The 21,051-nt window shown below is 40.2% G+C and overlaps 1 protein-coding gene across 1 annotated transcript in view; it reads left to right on the plus strand.

Annotated features, from left to right (window-relative positions):
• Positions 1 to 21,051, plus strand: part of UTP20 (UTP20 small subunit processome component) — an 87,716-nt gene that overhangs the window by 65,307 nt on the left and 1,358 nt on the right. Inside the window, exons 44-60 of the mRNA XM_069581061.1 lie at positions 2,795 to 2,893; positions 3,613 to 3,780; positions 5,144 to 5,310; positions 5,986 to 6,127; positions 7,027 to 7,143; positions 8,539 to 8,709; positions 8,942 to 9,073; positions 9,481 to 9,591; positions 11,569 to 11,648; positions 12,069 to 12,138; positions 12,265 to 12,447; positions 13,155 to 13,286; positions 13,757 to 13,889; positions 15,616 to 15,803; positions 18,323 to 18,394; positions 19,994 to 20,257; positions 20,444 to 20,570. Of these exons, the coding sequence (XP_069437162.1) occupies positions 2,795 to 2,893; positions 3,613 to 3,780; positions 5,144 to 5,310; positions 5,986 to 6,127; positions 7,027 to 7,143; positions 8,539 to 8,709; positions 8,942 to 9,073; positions 9,481 to 9,591; positions 11,569 to 11,648; positions 12,069 to 12,138; positions 12,265 to 12,447; positions 13,155 to 13,286; positions 13,757 to 13,889; positions 15,616 to 15,803; positions 18,323 to 18,394; positions 19,994 to 20,257; positions 20,444 to 20,570 (2,356 nt within the window). The remainder of the gene's footprint in view (positions 1 to 2,794; positions 2,894 to 3,612; positions 3,781 to 5,143; positions 5,311 to 5,985; positions 6,128 to 7,026; positions 7,144 to 8,538; positions 8,710 to 8,941; positions 9,074 to 9,480; positions 9,592 to 11,568; positions 11,649 to 12,068; positions 12,139 to 12,264; positions 12,448 to 13,154; positions 13,287 to 13,756; positions 13,890 to 15,615; positions 15,804 to 18,322; positions 18,395 to 19,993; positions 20,258 to 20,443; positions 20,571 to 21,051) is intronic.

Here is a 21,051-nt window from a genome sequence, read left to right on the forward strand (position 1 = left end):
ACCTTAGCCCTGACCTATACAATCTGCATTTTTAAAGATCCCCAAGTGATCGAAAGTTTGAGAAACACTACAGCTTGTTTTTCTGAAGTAACCAGCCAAGACTCCTGGTAGAGTGGTTGCTCTAGGTTACCATAACTATACTTAATTTTTAATAATTTGTTTAGAGTCAATATTTTACTACTTCAAGTGGAATGTAAAACTACAGATCCCTTCACCCTTCCTTTGTTTAATAGTTGTTTATGTATTACTTCACCATATGTTGAAAACTTATCAGGCAGTGTTAGGGCTGTTTTGCCTTGTTTTGTTTTGATAGGTAAGAAGTAGACTTCTTCAGATTCAGAGAGAAGCATGCTCCGCAGACAAGAGTGTGGGCCACTGCAGACAGCGAGTGCAGCGCAGAGTTTTGTCTTTAATCCTCAGATTCTTATTGTTTCTACTGCTTTTTCTTCATTTCTGAATTTCCAGATTTCTTCTGCTATCATTTCCCTTTGGTCTAGACAAGCATGTAGGACACGTGTGGTGGCGGCAGACCCTGTTTGTTTTCTTTGCCTTGTGACTGTCTTTGTTCCACCTTCTTTCCTGAAGGACATACACTTCCGCATTGACAGCTATTTCTTTTCCTTTCAGCACTGTGAAAATGTCATGCCGCTTCTTCTGGCCTTTCTGATAAATTTGTTCTTCCCCTCTGAGTAACACGTTATTTTTCTCTGGCAGCTTTAAAGGCTTTTTCTTTTTCAGCAGTTGGATTATGAACACAGATTTCTTTGGTTTTACCCTGTTTGAGGTTTGTTGAGCTTCTTGGTCACTTTGGAAAGTTTTCAGCTGTTATTTCTTCAAATACTTTTCTGCACTGCATTCTTTCTTGTCTTCTGGGACTTCAGTGAACTGTATATTAAACTTTTTTGAAGGGTCCCATCCATCCCTGGGGGCTTCCCTGGTGGCTCAGCGATAGAGACTCTGCCTGCAATGCAGGAGACCCAGATTTGATCCCTGGGTCAGGAAGATCCCCTGGAGGAGGGCATGGCAATCCACTCTGGTACTCTTGCCTGAGAATTCCCATGAACAGAGGAGCCGGGCAGGCTACATTCCATGGGGTCACACAGAGTTGGACACAACTGAAGCAACTAAGCAGTAACAGCGTCCATCCCTGATGCGTGCTTCACATTTGTTTTTCAGTCTTCTTCCTTTCTGTTTAGATTACATAATTTCTGTTGATTCATATTAGTTCACCGACTCCTTCCTCTTAATCTCCATCCTGCTGTTGGACCCATCCAGTAAATTTTCTTATGTCAGTTATTTTTCTTTTCACTTCTCAAGTTTCCTTAGTTCCTTATATCTTCTGATTCTTTGTTAACACTTTATTTTTCCATGTTTCAGATCTCCAGCTACAAAGCTGGGGCTGTTTCTCCTACTTCACCACACACTTCCCACAGCTGTAACCACACAGAGGCTAGGCAGTGGCAAGTTGGAGAGGAGAAAAGCAGCTTGTGGGCCCACCCTTTCCAAATTGCAGTCCCACTGAAGGAAAGGAAGGTCTCCCTGCAGAGTTGTGGCTGCTGCAGCCCCTGTGTCTAGGCCACTGCCACCATCACCACAGGCTCCTTGGGGTGTTGGAAATGGAGAAAAGAAAAACAAAAACAGATTTCCTTATTCTCTTGGAACATTCTTGAGTTTTCTCTCCTATTCCTAAAGCCACAGGACTTCTCATAGACTTCTCTGAATCCTAGCATGATTTCCATATTGGCTTGGGGATAGCCATATAGAAAACAGGGGTAAACTGATTGGAAGTTTGGTGGTACTTGCACTCTGGTGTTCTTCCCCAGTAGTGGTTCCATGCGTCCAGCGTCTTCAGCAAACACTTTAAGTATATTAAAGGTACTTAAAGATCATAAGTGGATATATATGAAATTATGCCTTTAAAATACAGTCTGTATATTGACAGCCAAGTGTATTTTCTTAGCACATGGTCATTACCTGTTTACCTTGATAACTTACAGCAGTGGGAGCAGTGTAGAGAACGTACTCTGTGTATACTCTGGCACCATCTGCTTTCAGATCCTGACTTCACCACTTCCTGTTCCTATAACCTTGGGCAAGTTGCTTGACCTTTTTGTGTCTCAGCTTCCTCAAGTGAAAGCACTGATGCTATTTCTCCTACATCATAGATAGAGTGAGTGAGGAATAAGCGATATAGTACATGTGAGTAGTAATACAGTGTCTAGCCCATAGTAAGCTCTAAGGAATGCTAGGTGTGATCACTGTTAAGGGCAGAAACTTGTTTTCTTCGTGTAGGCTCCTTAATTCAGAGGTTGGTTTTTAAAAGTTCAAGACTTGTGCTGTTCTTTATGGACTTCCTAGGTGGTGCTAATAGTAAAGAACCCTCCAGCCAATGCAGGAGACATTAGAGACTGGGGTTCAATCCCTGGGTTGGGAAGATCCCCTGGAGGAGGGCCTGGCATCCCACTCCAGTATTCTTGCCTGGAGAATCCATCCCATGGAGTCAGACATGACTGAAGCAAATTAGCATGCATGCTGTTCTTTATAAATGATTGGCCTGATTTGGTCACAGTGATAGACCCTATGCATGTGATGTGTTTCTGAGTATCTTTTCTACAAAGTGACCATTTGGCTAAAGGACTTTAGACCCTGATATAAGTATGTGTCATTTAGCAAAGCTTCCTGCAATGCTGACAGATAGATAATCAGAGTGTACCCTTTGCAGTCCTCCTGGATCTTGTTCTTCCTACTGTGGTGGTCCTGACCATCTGTGCTCTTCTCATATATCTCACCTCAGGTTCATGTGCTGACTTTCACTGTCTATATGTTGCTGCAAGGCCTCGCCAACAAGCTCCAAGTAGGGAGTTTGGACTCTTGTTTGGATATAATGATTGAGGTAAGATTTGGAGAAAGGAATTCTGATTTTTTTTTTAAGAGTTCAAAGAACACAAATCATTTCACAAAATAAGACACAATAATAGCCTATAAACAAACATATAAACATATAGTAAATATAAAACATAAACATGAAAATAATGTACTATCTCACCTCTTAGGCTGGAAGAGGTTTAAAAAGCTAAAATTCAAGTGACATGAGATGGGTGCCCTGCTGTAGGTCCTGAGTTGGTATAATCAGGTGTGATCTGGGGTTTGTACAAATGTATATTCACCAGAGCTGTATGTATAATAGTGAAAAATTAATAACACTCAACTTTTAAAATTGGATAATACAGTAATTTGGAGGGTGGGTTAGAAAGACACTAAGTTTGGCACACAATCTTGTTTATACATTAAAAGTTTAGATACTGTGTTTTTAAATGAATTTTGATAATTAAATATCAAATATCATGAGACTTTCTTAAAGGGAAATTAAGGTACCTTTTGCTAATATCAAAAAAGTCCCTGTTTGTATGTTATATAGTTACATATGTAAATCTGTGTAGTATTCTTTTGTTTTCCATTGGTATAAATCTTGAAGTGTTTCTGTAATTGGTCTCTAAGCTACATTGGAAAAAAAGTGGAATCTAATAGAAATTAACCATAAGCAGAGACTGCTTTTGTTGGCATATCTTGCTTGAGTGTACATAATTACCATCTAGCTTTTTCCTTTTAAAGATTTTTAACCACGAGTTGTTTGGTGCCATTGCTGAAGAGAAGGAAGTAAAGCAGATCCTCTCCAAGGTCATGGAGGCACGAAGAAGCAAGAGTTACGATTCTTATGAAATTTTGGGCAAGTTTGTAGGAAAAGATCAGGTTACAAAACTTATCCTTCCACTGAAAGAGGTAAAGACTTGAATGTAATATAGGGAATCACCACCTTTCAGTGTCTTGAGTTCTTGAAAAGAGCCTTGAGCATTGTGATTCACTTTAGTACTAAGAACACGAGTACCATGTGTCTGGCAGCCCTGAGATGAGCATTCTGATCCAGGAGTCAGATGTGAACCATGAGATGCAGAAGCAAGGGCAACAGAAATTGAATTATAGGTGGATTACACAGCTGAGTCCCATCAGTAACTGAGAATAGCCTTTGGAGGGAGACTGCTGCTCCCAGATTGCCAAGAGGATGAGAACCAGCATTTATTGAACATATCACTGTGTTCTTAGCACTGTGCTTCATTATGTCTTCTAATCTGCACAGCCATCCCTGAGACTGACAGTACTTCCATCTGACACACAAGAAAATTCAGGCTCAAAAAGGTAGAAAGAAACTTGAATAAGGAGAAAAGCCAGGAATTCATGCCAGATCTTTCTGAAGCTGGAATTTCAAAGCTCACATTCTTTCCATTTTCATTCTGCCTCCTATTGGGCAGGGACTGTAATTTACCTGCCTTCAGAGTGCTCACTGTGCCTGTTGCAGGGGTGAACTTTCAACAAGCATTATTAATTCACTTTATTACAGTTTTACATTCTAAACCTAGAGCAAAAAACCCTATCTAATGATGTAAATCAACTAATTCCACATGCTTTGATGCTAGATTCACTCCCTAATTGTTCCTGAAATACATTTAGCTTATCTGAGCCTGATCTAAGAACATTAGATATGTTTTTAAGATGAAAAAGAGTCAACAAAGCACACGTTTTCCATGTAAATTATCAAGTCCCTTCAAGGTAATGAAAGTTACTAATACCATGTCCTATGCAGACGACTAGCTGTGACATGCTGAGTGTTTTCCTGGGGTGAGGTGCTAAGCTCCCATTAAGTTCCTCTGATTTGGCCCAATACCTAATATCCAGCCTTGAGACTTGGCAATCATCTGTCTTCATTAGCATGGTTTCCTGTGAGGAGTGACTGCATTGTGTTGATGTGTATGTGCTTGTCTGTAAATCACTGCATTCAATGTACTTGGAAGGCTGGCATCTTCCAAGGGTCACGTCCTATCTCCAGCCCTGTGCCCAGACCTCAACAACAAAGAGAATACAGAGGAGGCCCAAACACTCCAGAGGCATACACTAATGGCAGTGATTATTTCTGGGGATGAGGTCATGGGTAAATTTGATTTTATGTTATACTTACATTTGAAATTTTATTTAAAATGTTTCATTTTTAATTAGGAAAAAACATTTTAAAAATAATATATAAAACTACTGTTATAACAAATCAAAATGCCGTTCTATCACCTCAGCATGCATTTGTGTTTGCCTTTAGATCTTGCAAAATACCACAAGTTTAAAACTGGCCCGGAAAGTTCACGAAACCTTACGCCGAATCATAGCAGGATTACTTGTAAACCAGGAAATGACAGCAGAATCCATTCTGTTGCTTAGTTATGGTTTGGTCAGCGAAAATCTCCCCCTGTTAACACAGAAGGAAAAGTAAGTTTGAAAAAAACGAGTATCCTTTAGGTGCTTGCTTCAAATAAGCCATTCAGTTCTCAGCATCTTAAGTGGATTCATTTAATAACTAACTGGCTTTAGTAAAAGAGAAAAAAAAGGGTATATTTATCTGAGCTGTGAGACGGTACTACTTTGTGGACTGAGGTCCTTCCAAGTGATAACATGTCAACACAAGATTATTTTTCTGCTGAATGAAGTAGCTGTGAAGGCAACCAATTATTTTAACATTTCTCTGACACCACTTTTTAGATATTTATTCAATCCAAATTAGGGTAGATTTTAAATATGTACTTCTTGTTCTGACCAAACAGAGTCTTAGACCTCCAAAGATTTTTAAATACCTATTTGTGAACTTCTTTTGGATTTTGCTTCTGGGGTGTTCTAAGAAAGACTCCTTGGCATTTATTTTCAGAAGTCAAAGGGAGCATCCTCTTGCTGTTGATTTTAACTTAGATGTGCGTTCACCTCCTCTGAAACTTTGATCAGCAACCTGATCATCCCTTCTGTGTCTCATGGTTAAGGGAGAAAAACCCCACAGCCAAGAGCACAGTATTTGGTGCTGGAGGCTTGTCACCAGAAAGAGACAGTAGCTTTTGGGGATGCAGCATCTCAATGTGTTTGTTTCCACTGGTTTTCATTCCATTTGATTGACAGAAATCCAGCAGCCCCCGCACCAGATCCACGCCTGCCACCCCAGAGCTGTCTTCTGCTCCCCCCAACTCCAGTTCGAGGCGGACAGAAAGCTGTCGTGAGCAAGAAAACCAACATGCACATATTTATTGAGTCTGGGCTTCGGGTAAGAATTAACCTTAAGTAAGACTTGCAGCCCACAGTGAGCCTGTGCCTTTTAATCCTCTGCTGAGTGTCCAGTACTGCTCATTTCCTCTGGAAACACTTTTTACCATAAATTATGGAATTCGTTTTGAGGTACCTTGGTCCATTTACTATTTGTTACTTATTTTGACGGTAGAACTTTCTCAGAATTAGTGATTCTGACCTAATATTTACGGTGCTTTCACTGTTGCTTTGCCTATGAGTTTGTACCTCTGAACTACTCTTAAATCTTTTAAAAAGATGGTGAGGTTTTGAAAACACAAGTTTGATCATTTTATTGTATATATTTTTTTCATCCTTCATTGGCTCCCATTTTCCCAGGAGAGAGCCTTGTCTTTCATTTGGGCCAAAGGGGAATGGCCTCATGCTGGATGCAGGGCTTCCCTTCCGTTCTCTAGAGTCACTACACTTTTCCCATCCCAGTACCTCACCATCTATTCCTCCCTCTGCCCAGGTCCCCACAGAACTCTCAAAGCATCCTCCTTTTATAGTGAATTATTCCCTAGAGTCTGTCTTCCTGGCCAAGATCCATCAGGGCCAGGACCCTGCCCATCTTGGTTTATTGCCACATCCTTCATGCTGGGCCAGTGCATAGAATCAACGTAGATGCTGAGCAATAACCACTTCTTAAATGAACCTCAAATCTCAGCTGCATGGTAAGCTCCCACTTTCTTCATTTACTGAGACTCTCCCAGGTGGTTCCCTTTTCTTTGCACTTTTTCTGATTTCAAATAGAAGCATCTTAACTTTTCACATTAGTCTCAAAATCATTTCACCTTAACCTCATTCTTATGCCCTTAGTCTTAATCTTATTCTTACGCCTAACCTCAGTCTTATGAAGTATCTTTTTAAAACTTCTAGCTGTTGCACCTTAGTCTGAAGACCTCCAAGGTCAAGTCTTCAAGTGAACATGTCCTGGAAATGTTGGATCCTTTTGTGTCTCTCCTCATAGACTGCCTGGGTTCCATGGATGTGAAGGTGAGCATCTGTTGCTTCACAGGACCTGTGTTGTGCAGAATACCTAAAACTTGTTTCTAGGCTCATGCTTCACAGGGTGATTGAGTTTTTAAAGACATTTACAACAACATGAACCACCTCTGTTCCGTGCATTAAATTGCTCCCTTAATAGCAATTTAATAATAATGGAGAGCCCTTAATAATTATAAAAGCCCTTCTAAGGCACTTCCCTGGTAGTTCAGTGGTTAAGACCCCGTGCTTCCAATGCAAGGGTCACAGGTTCAATCCCTGGTTGGGAAGGTCCACATGCCACTCAATGAGGCCGAAAGAAAAAAAAAAAAGGCCCTTCTAGGTACTTTAGTTGTTTCATTTGATCCTCACAACTTCCTGAGAGTAACTGGTGCTGTCCCCATGGCAGTGATCATCTCCTTCTCCTTGTCACTACTGCTCACTGCCATGATTCCTCATAACAGCCCATGAAGTATATATTATTTATGCTTCTACTTCAAAGATGAGAAATCCAGGCCTTTAGCTAAGTGACTTGTCGCCTATGACAGATTTAGGATGTGACCCTCAGTCTATCAGACTCCAAAGCCCACACCTTGCCAACCTTGTCAGATGGCCTGTTTTACAGTAAAGGTGCCAAGAGGTAAAGGAACATCTCTGCAGTCAAACAGGTAATAAGCTGCAGAACTGGGATTGAAGCCCTGGTTTTTCTGACTCCTAAGCTCTTTCCTCTGTCTTCATCTGCTCTAGGCCAATAAGGCCATTCCGGCAATCAGAGTGTAGGCATCTATTGGGTAGAGCTGAGCCAAGTGAACCACCTGATCTAGATAATCTCGAAGACTCAGGGATCCTTTTGTAGTCACTTGATCCCAGCACATTTCTTGTATCTTTGGCACTCCACATAACTATATCAAATTATAGGTCATAGTTCTCATGCTTAATTTCTGAGTCAGCTATCTACTCTTTAAATGCAGAATGGCATCCTTTTTATTGTCATATTTCTAACACTCTGTAGAGTGTCTTATGACATAAGCTCAATGAGAATGGATTACATGAAAGAACCATTCTAGAAAATTGGAAAGGGATTTATAATGTGATTTTTTTTAAAAAAGTGCTAAAATTAGCCACCTCATCTAATCATTTACACATAGTAGGGTAAGAATGTGGTAAGTGAGCACCTTTTCTCACTTGCTTGGGCTGTACCTTCTGTTGTGTGGTGCTTCTCCAACAGGAAAGAGGAAAGTTCCTTATCTTATTCTTATACTTCGGGCATAGTGCTTCCTGAGTAGACTGCCAGAGCACTTCATTCCTTCAGCTTGATTGCCCAGAGTCCTCACAGCCTCGGGTGCTGGATTCTTGAGTTTGGTCACTTCCTCAGTTGATTGGCTTTCTCTGTTTTTTGTTTTTCAGGTGATCACAGGTGCTTTGCAATGCCTGATCTGGATCTTGAGGTTCCCCCTGCCATCTATAGAAACAGAAGCAGAGCAGCTGACAAAACACCTTTTTCTTTTGCTGAAGGACTATGCAAAACTCGGGGCTGCCAGGGGACAGAACTTCCACTTGGTGGTAAATTGTTTCAAGGTGAGGTGTTTTCACTTGCACTTAGAAAAAGCCAGGACCAGGACTAGCAACATAGTGAATTTTCCTCATCATCCTTTATGGTCTTGGTCAAAATTTCTTCCAGATTTATTTGGTAAGGCCAGAGTGTTAGTAAACTGTGTGAAAAAACATTGCTGTTGTATTGAGTCCTTATCATAACACTGGATGCTTGTCTGTGAGATGTTCTGTTAACCTCACTGTTGTTGACTTGCAGTGTGTGACCATACTTGTGAAGAAAGTGAAGTCGTACCAGATAACTCAAAAGCAGCTTCAAGTTCTACTAGCATATGCTGAGGAGGACATCTATGATACTACAAGACAAGCCACTGCATTTGGTCTTCTAAAGGTATGGCATCACCAGATTGTTGGGTTGTACAGTATACGAGCCTCATGTCAGATATTTAGAATTACATGGAACATAGTGCTCTGACTAGCTGTAGATAGTTCTTAAAAAGATTATTATTTTTTGGTTGATTAATTATAAGCTAACATATCTACTTACCAAAATGTTTGAACGTGAGCTCTATATTACACTTCAGGGAATTCTGTACAAAGGCAGGTACTTTACTTGTACATTTCATAAAATTGACCATTATAACCATTTTTTTAAGTTTATATTCTTTTTCTTTTGGAGATACTTTCATTATGTTTGAAAACTGCCTGAGGCTACTTGAACATCAGGTCGGCTTAGTAAACAAGAGGCCATTTGCGGTAAAACATGAAATGAGTATGTCTTCTCGTTTTGTGTTTTAGGCCATTTTATCAAGAAAGTTGTTGGTCCCAGAAATTGATGATGTCATGCGGAAAGTATCCAAGCTGGCAATCTCTGCACAAAGCGAACCTGCCAGAGTCCAGTGCAGACAGGTTTGTGGAGAGAAGTTTGTTCCCATGGTTGGGCCCGCCCTTCTCTGTTTGGTTTTTAGGTAGAGAGATGTCAACACTGCTTGAATTCTGAAAACTTTGTGTCATGCTGTTGCTTGATTCTGAGACTCAGGAGCCCATTCACATACCAAGTACAGGGCTATTTTTCAGTATAAGGAGCATTTTGAGTATAGCACTTATGTGGCATATTTCAGATGGATGAAGAAATACATTTTCCTCAGCGGCATGGTAACCTGCAAGAAAGATTTCCATATGGTGGTCCCGTCAGAGTCCCTGTATGTCCTATAGCAGACACACACAAAGCAGAAATCCCACAAATGAAAAAAAAAGAAATCCCATGAATGGTTATTTAATTATAATCATCGTAAGTGCCATGAGGAAAACAATACTGTCATATTTCTATTTCATCACTTAAAGACACACCATTATACCTCAGAGAAGGAAAAAAACTTTGACATAGTGGTATGATGCCATTCATTGTAAGACATCTCAATTTCAGTCTGATATGTTAAAATGTGGAAAACTGTACTTCTTAAAGTCTGCAAAATATGGAAGAACCATATGACACAGTGGAAGACCACCCTAGTGGGACAGTGAGGGAAAGCTTTCCTGAGGATTGGCATGTAAGCAGAATTTGAGGAAAGAATAAGGCTTAGCCTTGCAGGCTGGAAGATGAGCCTTGAGGTGGGTAAGAGCTTAGCTTGTTGAAGGTGCCAGATATGGCAAGACCTTGTAGTCTTGTTAAAGATTTAGGACTTTGTTCTAAGAATAACAAAAAGTCATTGAAATCAGTAGGCAGAGGAATGACATTAGCAGGTTTGTTTTCATACATCTGTCCTGATAATATGACCACATATCAACCCAGGAAATAGAAGGTTCTGAATTGCAAATATGAACTCGGAGTTAAAGGAGGGCTGGGCTGCTGAGGCTATCTTCAGAGAAAGTTAACTTATTTAGGAAGCAGGAGGGCCAGGTGCTGTTTATTAAGCACTAGCTGCACGCCCAGCACTTTACATACACGGCTTCTATTTGTAACTTCCCTTCAAAGGAAACAGTACCACCGTTTTATGGTTGACGGAAAAACAGGCTTTGGAAAGGTTAATGGTGTGCTTAGTTCTCACAGCTTATTAATAAAGGAAGCTGAATAATACAGCAGTTTGAAGGCTCTGAAATGAGAGCCTTTGGATGTAGATACACTAGGCATGGGATTCTGGTACTATCACCTGAGCAAGTTACTTAGCTTCTGTGCCCGTTCCATTCTCTTCATCTGTAAAAGGGGTCATATCTACTTCTTAAGGGAGTATGAAAACCAACTGAGCAACACTTCATCCTGTGCTTGACACACAGAAGATATTCAGTAAATGCAATGGTTATTATTACTATCGCTGTTATTGCTATTCTTGAAGTGAAGTCAAGTGAAGTGAAGTCACTCAGTCGTGTCCAACTCTTTGCGACCCCATAGACTGCAGCCTGTCAGGCTCCTCTGTCCATGGGATTTTCTAGGCAATAGTACTGGAGTGGATTGCCATTTCCTTCTCCAGGGGATCTTCCCAACCCAGGGCTCGAACCCGGGTCTTCCGCATTGTAGACAGACGCTTTACCATCTGAGCCACCAGGGAAGTCTTATTTCAGGAGAAATATGGGGTTGAACCACAGTCCATACTCAGTTCACCAAAGCCTCTTTTCAGAGTGATGAGCTGCCAGGGTGTGAGCTAAGATTTGGAGTTCTAAACATCCAGGCTCATGGTGGGCCAGGGCTTGACTCTTCACCAGGCAGGACCTGAGGAAGTGAAGTGGGAGGAGAGGGGAGAGGCACAGTTATGGACTCAGGAGGCAGACTTCACCTAACTTATCACCCCACTATTCGTAGCCTACCAGTGTGTCCCAGAAAGCAGGTCAGGAAAAAGGAATCCTGAGAGACGGGCTCCAGATAAGCTCTTGTGTGATTTCTGTTTCTAGGTTTTTCTGAAATACATTCTTGACTATCCTCTGGGTGACAAATTGCGACCAAACTTGGAATTCATGCTTGCTCAACTGACGTAAGTTGAAGTCATAAACCATACAAGGCAGTGGGCTGCCTTTTAATGTGTGGGCTGTCTTGAAAAGAGCAAAGTCAAAACATAATGGCACATTTTCCCAGGGTGCTATCCTATGAACCACTGGCTTGACTGCCAAGCACTGTACATGGCTTCATAGAGCAGTTCTGTAAGCTGCTTTTCAGTTCGGTCTGATCATCAGTTGTCCTTAAAGTCTGCTTAGGAGAACAGTAAAAATCTAACAGTTATATTTTAAACTGCAAAGTAGCCTGATAAGTACCTGTATTAAAGTTGGGAAAATGGAGTTTTTTCCCACTTTTTAAGAAATAGACTGGCACCTTGAGGCAATATTTTAAATTCTTAAAAATAATTATTGGTCAATTTTAAAGTTACTAACAAGTCCTTCTGATGTTCTTACCCTAGTTATGAACATGAGACCGGGAGAGAGTCCGCCTTGGAAATGATTGCTTATCTCTTTGACACGTTCCCTCAGGTACTGTGAATCACAGAGACAGACTCTCTGTTAGCTGTGGCTCCTGGGAGCCCCTCGTCCTCCTTTGGTAGGACGTATGTGAGAATTCTGGTCTCAGTGTGCTCATAAGTATCTGTTTTCTTTTAGGGACTGCTCCATGAGAACTGTGGAATGTTCTTTATTCCTCTTTGTCTAATGATGGTGAACGATGACTCTGCCACGTGTAAGAAGATGGCATCCATGGCAATCAAATCCTTACTCAGTAAAATCAGCCTTGAGAAAAAAGATTGGCTCTTCGATATGGTTACCACCTGGTTTGGGGCAAAGAAGGTCAGGGTTGCTTATAGTCATACTGCAAAGAATACTGAGCTTTTGGTGTTTATACTTTAAGAATACATATTATACATTGTTGAATTAGTTTTTCCCAAGTAGCTTTATTGTTTTTATTTGATTATGGTAATAAGTTATAGAGAGTAACAACAAATAGAGAACAACATAAAAATCACCTGTCTTCCCACAGCAGGGTCAGGGTTGCCCAGTTACTCCACTACATGAATGTATTACAATTTACTTAATCAATCTCCATCGATATCTTTGTTTCCAATTCATCTCCATTGATGAATATCTGCTTATGCAATTTATAGAATGTATTTTGCCAATAATTGTATCAACTTGCTAAATCTATCCCTATCATCACTGGCCCATCTTTGTGGAATATAAACAACACATCGTAATGCAACACTGGCTTTAAAATCAGAATGGGATTTTGGGCAGGGGGCCTGGAATGCTTTTTTTTTTTTAAATAAAAAAATGAGAAAAGAGTTATTCAGTGGATAATCATGAATACCACTTTTTAAAATTTCTCTTCTAGGGAGATGAAGATTTCTTTGTATTTTTCATATTAGCTACCAAAAATCCACATTCTGTTGACTTCTGGTATCATAAAGAACTACTGAGGACAGTCATTACCACCTTCATTTCAGTTTTAGAAATAGCCTCCCAAGTTTATTGTCTTGTCATGGTCTTATTTTCTGTAGCGCTTAAATCGACAACTAGCTGCCCTGATCTGTGGCTTTTTTGCGGAGAGTGAAGGAGTCAATTTTGAGAGAAGACTTGGAATTGTTCTCCCTGTGATTGAAAAGGAGATTGATCCTGAAAACTTTACAGATGTAAGTTATTTGTTAGGGAGTAAAAGTATTGGCTTATTTTTGTAGTTTTACTTGAGGTAGTGTAGCTAACAGGTTAAATATTTGTGTCAAAAAAAATTTTTATTAATAAAAGTAAGAACTCAGTGCAGTTCTTCTTTTTTGAAATGAAGATTAAGTTATCTTCCATAGTATATGACGATCAAAATTTCATAAGCCCCTAGGGGACATTGAGCAATGTTTGGAGATAGTTTTGGTTGTCACAACTGGAGGACAGAAGGGTGTTACTGTCGTCTAATGGGTAGATGCCAGAGTATTGCTAAACATCCTCTAATGCATAGCACAGTCCCCCAAAGCAAAGAATTACCTGACCAAAATGTCAGCAGTATTGAGGTTGAGAAACCCTGCTATAGATGTACATCCTGGAGTAAAAATGTCCGTAGAATACTTTGAAATTACTGTCTTAATTAATTAAACATTCTTCCTACTTTTAGATCATGGAAGAGACTGAAGAAAAAGCTGCAGATCGCCTTCTGTTCAGTTTTCTTGTACTGATAAGTAAACTCATCAAGGAATGTAATATCATTCAGTTTACCAAGCCCTCTGAAACTCTGAGTAAAATCTGGAGTGAGTATTTCCTTTTTCTTTAAAAATAAACACATTAGGAATATATAATATCGGGGGAAAGTTCATAAGAAAAAGATTTAATAGGCCTTTCAGATTGATTCGGAGAAGGCAATGACACCCAGTGAAAGTATGTTTTTCTGGGAGGAAAAGCAAATTAGTATAATCTCATAAATAATATATTTCATTTATAAATAAATTGATTATGTTAATTATTGTTTAGTTGCTAAGTATTGTCTGGCTCTTGTGACCCCATGGACTGTAGCCCTCCAGGCTGCTACTCTGTCTATGAGATTTCCCAGGTAAGAACACTGGAGTGGGTTGCCATTTCCTTCTCCAGAGGATCTCCCTGACCCAGGGATCAAACCTGTGTCTCCTGCATCACAAGTGGATTCCTTACCGCTGGGCCACCAGGGAAGCCCAGCTATGTTAATTATGGAGGAGTAAAAGAAAGGAAGAAGTTTCCCGAAGTCCTCCTTGCTACTTATTTGTTACACATTTCCATCCAGTCTTACTTTTGTCAAATAGCCATAGGGTTTTTTTGAGGTTGCCTAATTCCATATAACTTTTATATCCTGTTTATATTTAAGTAAGCATATTATATATAACATTTAATAGATATCCTTCTAATTGGCTATAAATAATCCATTGTATGTAAATGTGCCATAATTTACTAAATCATTCCATTGCTATGGAAATATTTGTTATGTAACACTCTTTAAATAAAAAATAAGATCCTAGAATTATTAATTAAACATTTTAGCTTTGATTAATCAAAACTAAATACTAGGAAATAGACACTGCAATGAATGCTTTAAATAACCATTTGTTTCAAGAGAACTCATGATTTTATGAGAAAAATAATCCAGTTACTAAGTTACTGTATAGCCTACTCTGGTATGGCTCCATTGAGATATTACAATGGTTCATATAAAAAAAAGTAAAACCATCTTCATAAAATATAGCATAGACTAAAACTCAGATACGACACGGATCGTTCAAAATTTTAGTCCTGTTCCCCAACACAAGGCTTTTCTATTGCACTTCCCAAGTGTGGTATATGGAGAGTGGCTCTGAGAGTAGCATAAGAATAAGAGCTTTGAGGGCACATAATGAAGATCCTTTACGAGGCCATATTTAACGATATGAGCTTTGGGGCCAGATTGAGCTTGGGTCCAGGCTTGGTTCTGCCTGGTACAGCTTGGCACATTACTTAGCCCCCTTTGGAACTATAAACTGTGAATGACAATTCAAACCTCACAGAACTGTTGTGAGGTCTAAATGAGCTAATATGTGTAATACACTTAGCCTGTGGCTGGCGCACAGAATGCCTTATTAAATGATACCTTTCCAGTCAGCTACCTGGTGCCACTGATTTCAACAGTTAGGAGAAACGCGTGTACCCATATATATATTTAATTTTAATTTGAAATTGCAGTTGTTGATGCTACCTTACCTCCTTGAATCTGAAGCTAAGTTCTTATGAAACTGGCCTGTTTTTAGGCTTACTCAGATCTCTCTCGTCATGTCATTTCTCATGGTAGAAGTTGGTTCTCTAGTTATTTCAGACTCCACCTCACTTCTGAGAAGCAGGGACTATTTTGTTCATCTTTGGTTCCTAAATTCAAGCATATAATAGATACTCAAGAAATGCCTAAATTAGTCATGCTCGCCACCATAGAGTCAGGAAAGCCTTGAGACGTCTGAGAATGCATTTTGGCTCCCTCAGGTCACGTACAGTCCCACTTGAGATATCCACACAGCTGGGTGTGGCTCACAGCAGCCCAGATTTTTGGATTACTCTTTGCTTCTTGCCAACCTGAGGAACTTATTAGAAAATGGCATGTCAGAAAAACTAAAAACAAAGTCTCGGAACCTGTCGCAATCCGCTTCCTAACAAGTGACCTTGAGCAAAAGGTAAGATTTCTCTAACACCTTTTCCTTCCCTCATCTTCGTGAGGTATTCATTCTGGTTCATGTTACCATCTTAGGGTTGGCCCTTGGGAGGAACTCTTCCAGTCAACAACTTGATGTACATGTGGATCCACATGAGTATTAGTAACTAGAGAGGGGTCACCCTCAAGGCCAAGGTTTTTCGAAGAAAAATTTTAGACCCTAATCAGATTTTTTATTTGCTTAGTTAGCACATGTATCCTCCATTACATATTTAAGTTCTTTATCAGTGCTAGAAAGGAAGATATTGTCTGTCGTGCCTCCTTCATAACCTTGTTGATGCCTCAGTGAGATCAGCATGTTCATGAAAATGTTAGGCAGGGACCATGTTCTATCTGTCTCCCATGTCTTAGGGCCTAGCACAACACCTGGCTTATAGTGGGAACACCATAAACACATTGAATGAGTGGAGGATCAGTTCAAATCCATCGCTCGGTTGTGTCCAACTCTTTATGACCCCATGGACTATATGTAGCACACCAGGCCTCCCTGTCCATCACCAACTCCCAGAGTTTACTCCAACTCATGTCCATTGAGTCGGTGATGCCATCCAACCATCTCATCCTCTGTCATCCCCTTCTCCTCCCGCATTCAATCTTTCCCAGCCTCAGGGTCTTTTCAAATGAGTCAATTCTTCACATCAGGTGGCCAAAGTACTGAAGTTTCAGCTTCAACATCACTCCTTCCAGTGAATATTCAGGACCAACTGATTTCCTTTAGGATGGACTGGTTGGATCTCCTTACAGTCCAAGGGACTCTCAAGAGTCTTTTCCAACACCACAGTTCAAAAGCATCAATTCTTCGGCACTCGGCCTTTTTTATAGTCCAACTCTCACATCCATACATGATTACTGGAAAAACCATAGCTTTGACTAGATGGACCTTTGTTAGCAAAGTAGTGTCTCTGCTTTTTAATATGCTATCTAGGTTGGTCATAGTTTTTCTTCCAAGGAGCAAGTGTCTTTTAATTTCATGGCTGCAGTCAACATCTGCAGTGATTTTGGAGCCCAAAAAAATAAAGTCTGCCACTGTTTCCATTGTTTCCCCATCTATTTGCCATGAAGTGATGGGACTGGATGCCATGATCTTGGTTTTCTGAATGTTGAGTTTTAAGCCAGCTTTTCACTCTCCTCTTTCACTTTCATCAAGAGGCTCTCTAGTTCTTCTCTTTGTGCCATAACGGTGGTGTCATCTGCATATCTGAAGTTATTGAGATTTCTCCTGGCAGTCTTGATTCCAGCTTGTGCTTCATCCAGCCCAACATTTCTCATGATGTACTCTGTATATCAGTTAAATAAGCAGGGTGACAGTATACAGCCTTGAGGTACTCCTGTCCCAATTTGGAACCAGTCTGTTGTTCCATGTCTGGTTCTAACTGTTGCTTCTTGACCTGCATACAGATTCTTCAAGAGGTCAGGTGGTCTGGTATTCCTATCTCTTGAATTTTCCACAGTGTTGTGATCCACACAGTCAAAGGCTTTGGCATAGTCAATAAAGCAGAAATAGATGTTCTTCTGAAATTCTGTTGCTTTTTCTATGATCCAGTGGATGTTGGCAATTTGATCTCTAGTTCCTCTGCCTTTTCTAAATCCAGCTTGAACATCTGGAAGTTCATGGTTCACATATTGTTGACGTCTGGCTTGGAGAATTTTGAGCATTACTTTGCTAGCATGTGCCATGAGTGCAATTGTGTGGTAGTTTGAACATTCTTTGGCATTGCCTTTCTTTGGGATTGGAATGAGCACTGACCTTTTCCAGTCCTGTGGCAACTACTGAGTTTTCCAAATTTGCTGGCTTATTGAGCACAGCACTTCAACAGCATCCTCTTTTAGGATTTGAAATAGCTCAACTGGAATTCCATGACCTCCACTAGCTTTGTTCATAGTGATGCTTCCTAAAACCCACTTGACTTTGCATTCCAGGATGTCTGGCTCTAGGTGAGTGATCACACCATCATGATTATCTGGGTCGTGAAGGTATTTTTTGTACAGTTCTTTTTGTTTGTTTGGTTTTTTGTACAGTTCTTTTGTGTATTCTTGCCACTTCTTAATCTCTTCTGCTTCTGTTAGGTCCATACCGTTTCTGTCCTTTATAGTCCCCATTTTGCATGAAATGTTCCCTTGGTACATTTCAGGTAACTATAATAGTGCAACTAAGGTAGTGGATTTTTCTCTGAGGAAAGAGAGTGAAGGATGGAAGAAAAGAAAAGAGGAAGGAAAAGTATTTGAAGGTTGTAAAGTTGTCTACCAGTAATCTAAAGATTATGATTTATATATCCCCATGTCCTTTAGTTAAAATGCTTATGACAGACAGAAGGGAACATTTAATTTCTGCTCATGAACCTTCCTTCTCTAGATCTATGCAGGTGCTCATTCAGACAAAAATCTACTACCATAGTTGCATTATTACAGTTACTTGAAGTCTTTGAAAACAATCAGGAATACCCTGTATTTTGTCTACCAATGTCCATTTTCTTTTCACAGATGAAAAGTATCTGCCTAGCCTCTTGCCATCAGTTGCACTCCAAATTCTTGGACCAGTCTCTAGGAGAGCAGGTAAGTATCATGATCCTTCCAGTTAAATATAAGGGACCTATGCTACCAGCAGTATAGGAGTAAGCTCACATTTGGTTTTTGTTTTTCCTAGTTAAGTCTTGGGGAATTAAATGAAATATAAATAAACACTTATATACATGATCAATTAGGCACACATATCTAATCGACTCTGGAGTCCAAACTGGGATTACTCCTGGCTCTGTTTAAAATTACCAATAAAAATGATATTTGGGGGCTTTGCTGGTGGTCCAATGGTTAAGACTGTGCTCCCAATGCAGGGGGAATGGATAGCAAAGTGAGGCCAAAGAAGTCCAGGGTGGACAGTGGGTGGGGTCTCACACAATATATTTTAGTAGAGGCTGATAAACCATACATACCCAGGACAGGTGGGAAGAGATTGACTAGTACTGACTCAGGATGAACGAAATGATGGATTTTAGTTCATCTTAGTCTTGGAGTTAACAATGTGAAGGAGCTGTAAAGGAGGGAAAGGCCTCTAAATCTGGTACTGTCCTCACAAAGGCCCAGCTTCCAGAAGGAAGGGATACTCTTGGCATTAACTCTTGGTGGCCAGGCTAGCCTTGGACAGCGTGCAGTACTCTGAGTGCCACCTTTGGGGGAGCTTCAGGCACACAGTAGACTCTCGTGGCTGCTACTCTGTTGAGTAGCCAGGATGGTGAAGGAGCTCAAAACCAACTTGATTTCCTCCATCACACAATAGGTGTGACGTACCCACAGCAGAGATTTCATAGATGTCCCAAGATTAGGATTCGATAAATGGGTCCATTATTACAAGACTGAAAAAACCACCCCTGGACAGTTTGATTTAATGGGATATGTGGGAAAGAAGAGGCTCAGTATATAAGAACTTGGGCTTAAATTCTAAAGACCTTTGACTTCCGGCTGACCACTTTGTCTTTGGGTGAGATTCAACAACTCTGAGCCTGCCTTGATTTTCCCTGCTGATAATAGTACTTGATGTGGTCAGTTGTGTCTGACTATTCACAACCCCGTGGACTGTAGCCTGCTAAGTTCCTCTGCCCATAGATTCTCCAGGCAAGAATACTAGAGTGGGTTGCATCTCCTGCTCCAGGGGATCTTCCTGACCCAGGGATCAAAACCATGTCTCTTGCGTCTCCACATTGGCAGGTAGATTCTAATGCCACCCGGGAAGCCCAGTAGCACCTGATAGGGATATTTTAAAGGTGAATTGGAATGTATACAAAGCAACTAGTCAGTGCTCAGAAAATGAAAATTGTTATTTCTATGAGGACTAGATGAAGGAATTTAATGCAATGAGGATGAAAGCTCTCTTGAAAAATATAAATGGATAGTCAAGAATGAAATTACTCAGTGGGACCTTAACAGAAGTAGGCCAAATGGATAAAAGTTACATGGAAATAGATTTGGACACACTGTCAGGTAAACTGAATTTTTACAAAAAGGGACTGCTCATGAATATTGGAATACCAGTTTTTTATTGTCTAATTGTAGGATACTGTTTTAGCTTCTGCTTTTCCAAGCCATATTTATTGCAAAATCAGCATCTAATTCTTACCTTTCCCCTCTCTCCCACTCCCCACACCCCCTTTATTTAAGGTTGTTAAGAATTTGTTGTTTGTAGCCAAAGTCTTGTATTTATTGGAACCTGATTCTGGGGACAAGCAAGGGGACATAAAAGAAGACATGGAAGAACAGGAAGTTTTAGGTGATGGCATGGCCGGAGAGGGTGTGGAAGAACACAAGCCGTGTGCAGATGAGAAAGAAGAGCACAGCAGGCCAGCCACACTGCTCTGGCTGATCCAGAAATTGTCCCGGATTGCAAAAGTGGAAGCTGCGTATTCACCTAGAAACCCCTTAAAGGTGTGGTACATACGCAAAATGGCTAAAAGTAGTCTTTTTTTTTTTTAATGACACTAGCTATCCTCCCAAGTCCCTAAAACCTTTTGAACCTACAACTGTAGCATAATATCTGCCCCTAAAAAGATCTTGTTTTCTAAGTTAACTCTGTAGCTACAAGTACAAAAGAAAAATGATCTATACTTTCAGAGAACATGCATCTTTAAATTTCTCGGAGCCATAGCAATGGACCTTGGAAGAGACAAGGTGAAGTCGTACCTCCCAGTGATCATAGCGCCTTTGTTCCGGGAACTGAACAGCACCTATTCAGAGCAGGGTAATTCTGCATCGTCTTCTACATGTTAAAATACCTATCTTCTATCCTGAATGCTTCCTTCTTCTTTTCTGTCCTCCCTTTCTGCCAGAGTTTAAGAAAGAAAACTTGCTCGGTATCAAGGTGACAGCAAACAAACAAAGCATATTTGTGTTATTTTTTACTATCTTCTGTATGCTTTTTTGTGTCTAAGAGTCAAGGTTTCTCTCCTAAAGGATGATGTTTTTTTAACTCCTAAGTGTAGATTAAATATTAAAAGAAAACCAATTTGGGGTGGTTTTAAACCTCACAGTGCTGTGAACAATACTGAACAAATGTCACTATAAGTCTGTTAAGAATTATAAGGCAAAACTATCAAATAGTTTTTACTTCAGATGTTCTCATTTTTCCTAGTATATTTTCTTGCTTGGTTCATTTGGTAACTTTCCCTCAGTGATCCTTAAGTTCTCTCTCTTGGTAACAGACTAGTGGAAATTCGGGATTG

The sequence above is a fragment of the Ovis canadensis genome, chromosome 3 (genome assembly GCF_042477335.2).
Source record: "Ovis canadensis isolate MfBH-ARS-UI-01 breed Bighorn chromosome 3, ARS-UI_OviCan_v2, whole genome shotgun sequence".
NCBI lineage: Eukaryota > Metazoa > Chordata > Mammalia > Artiodactyla > Bovidae > Ovis > Ovis canadensis.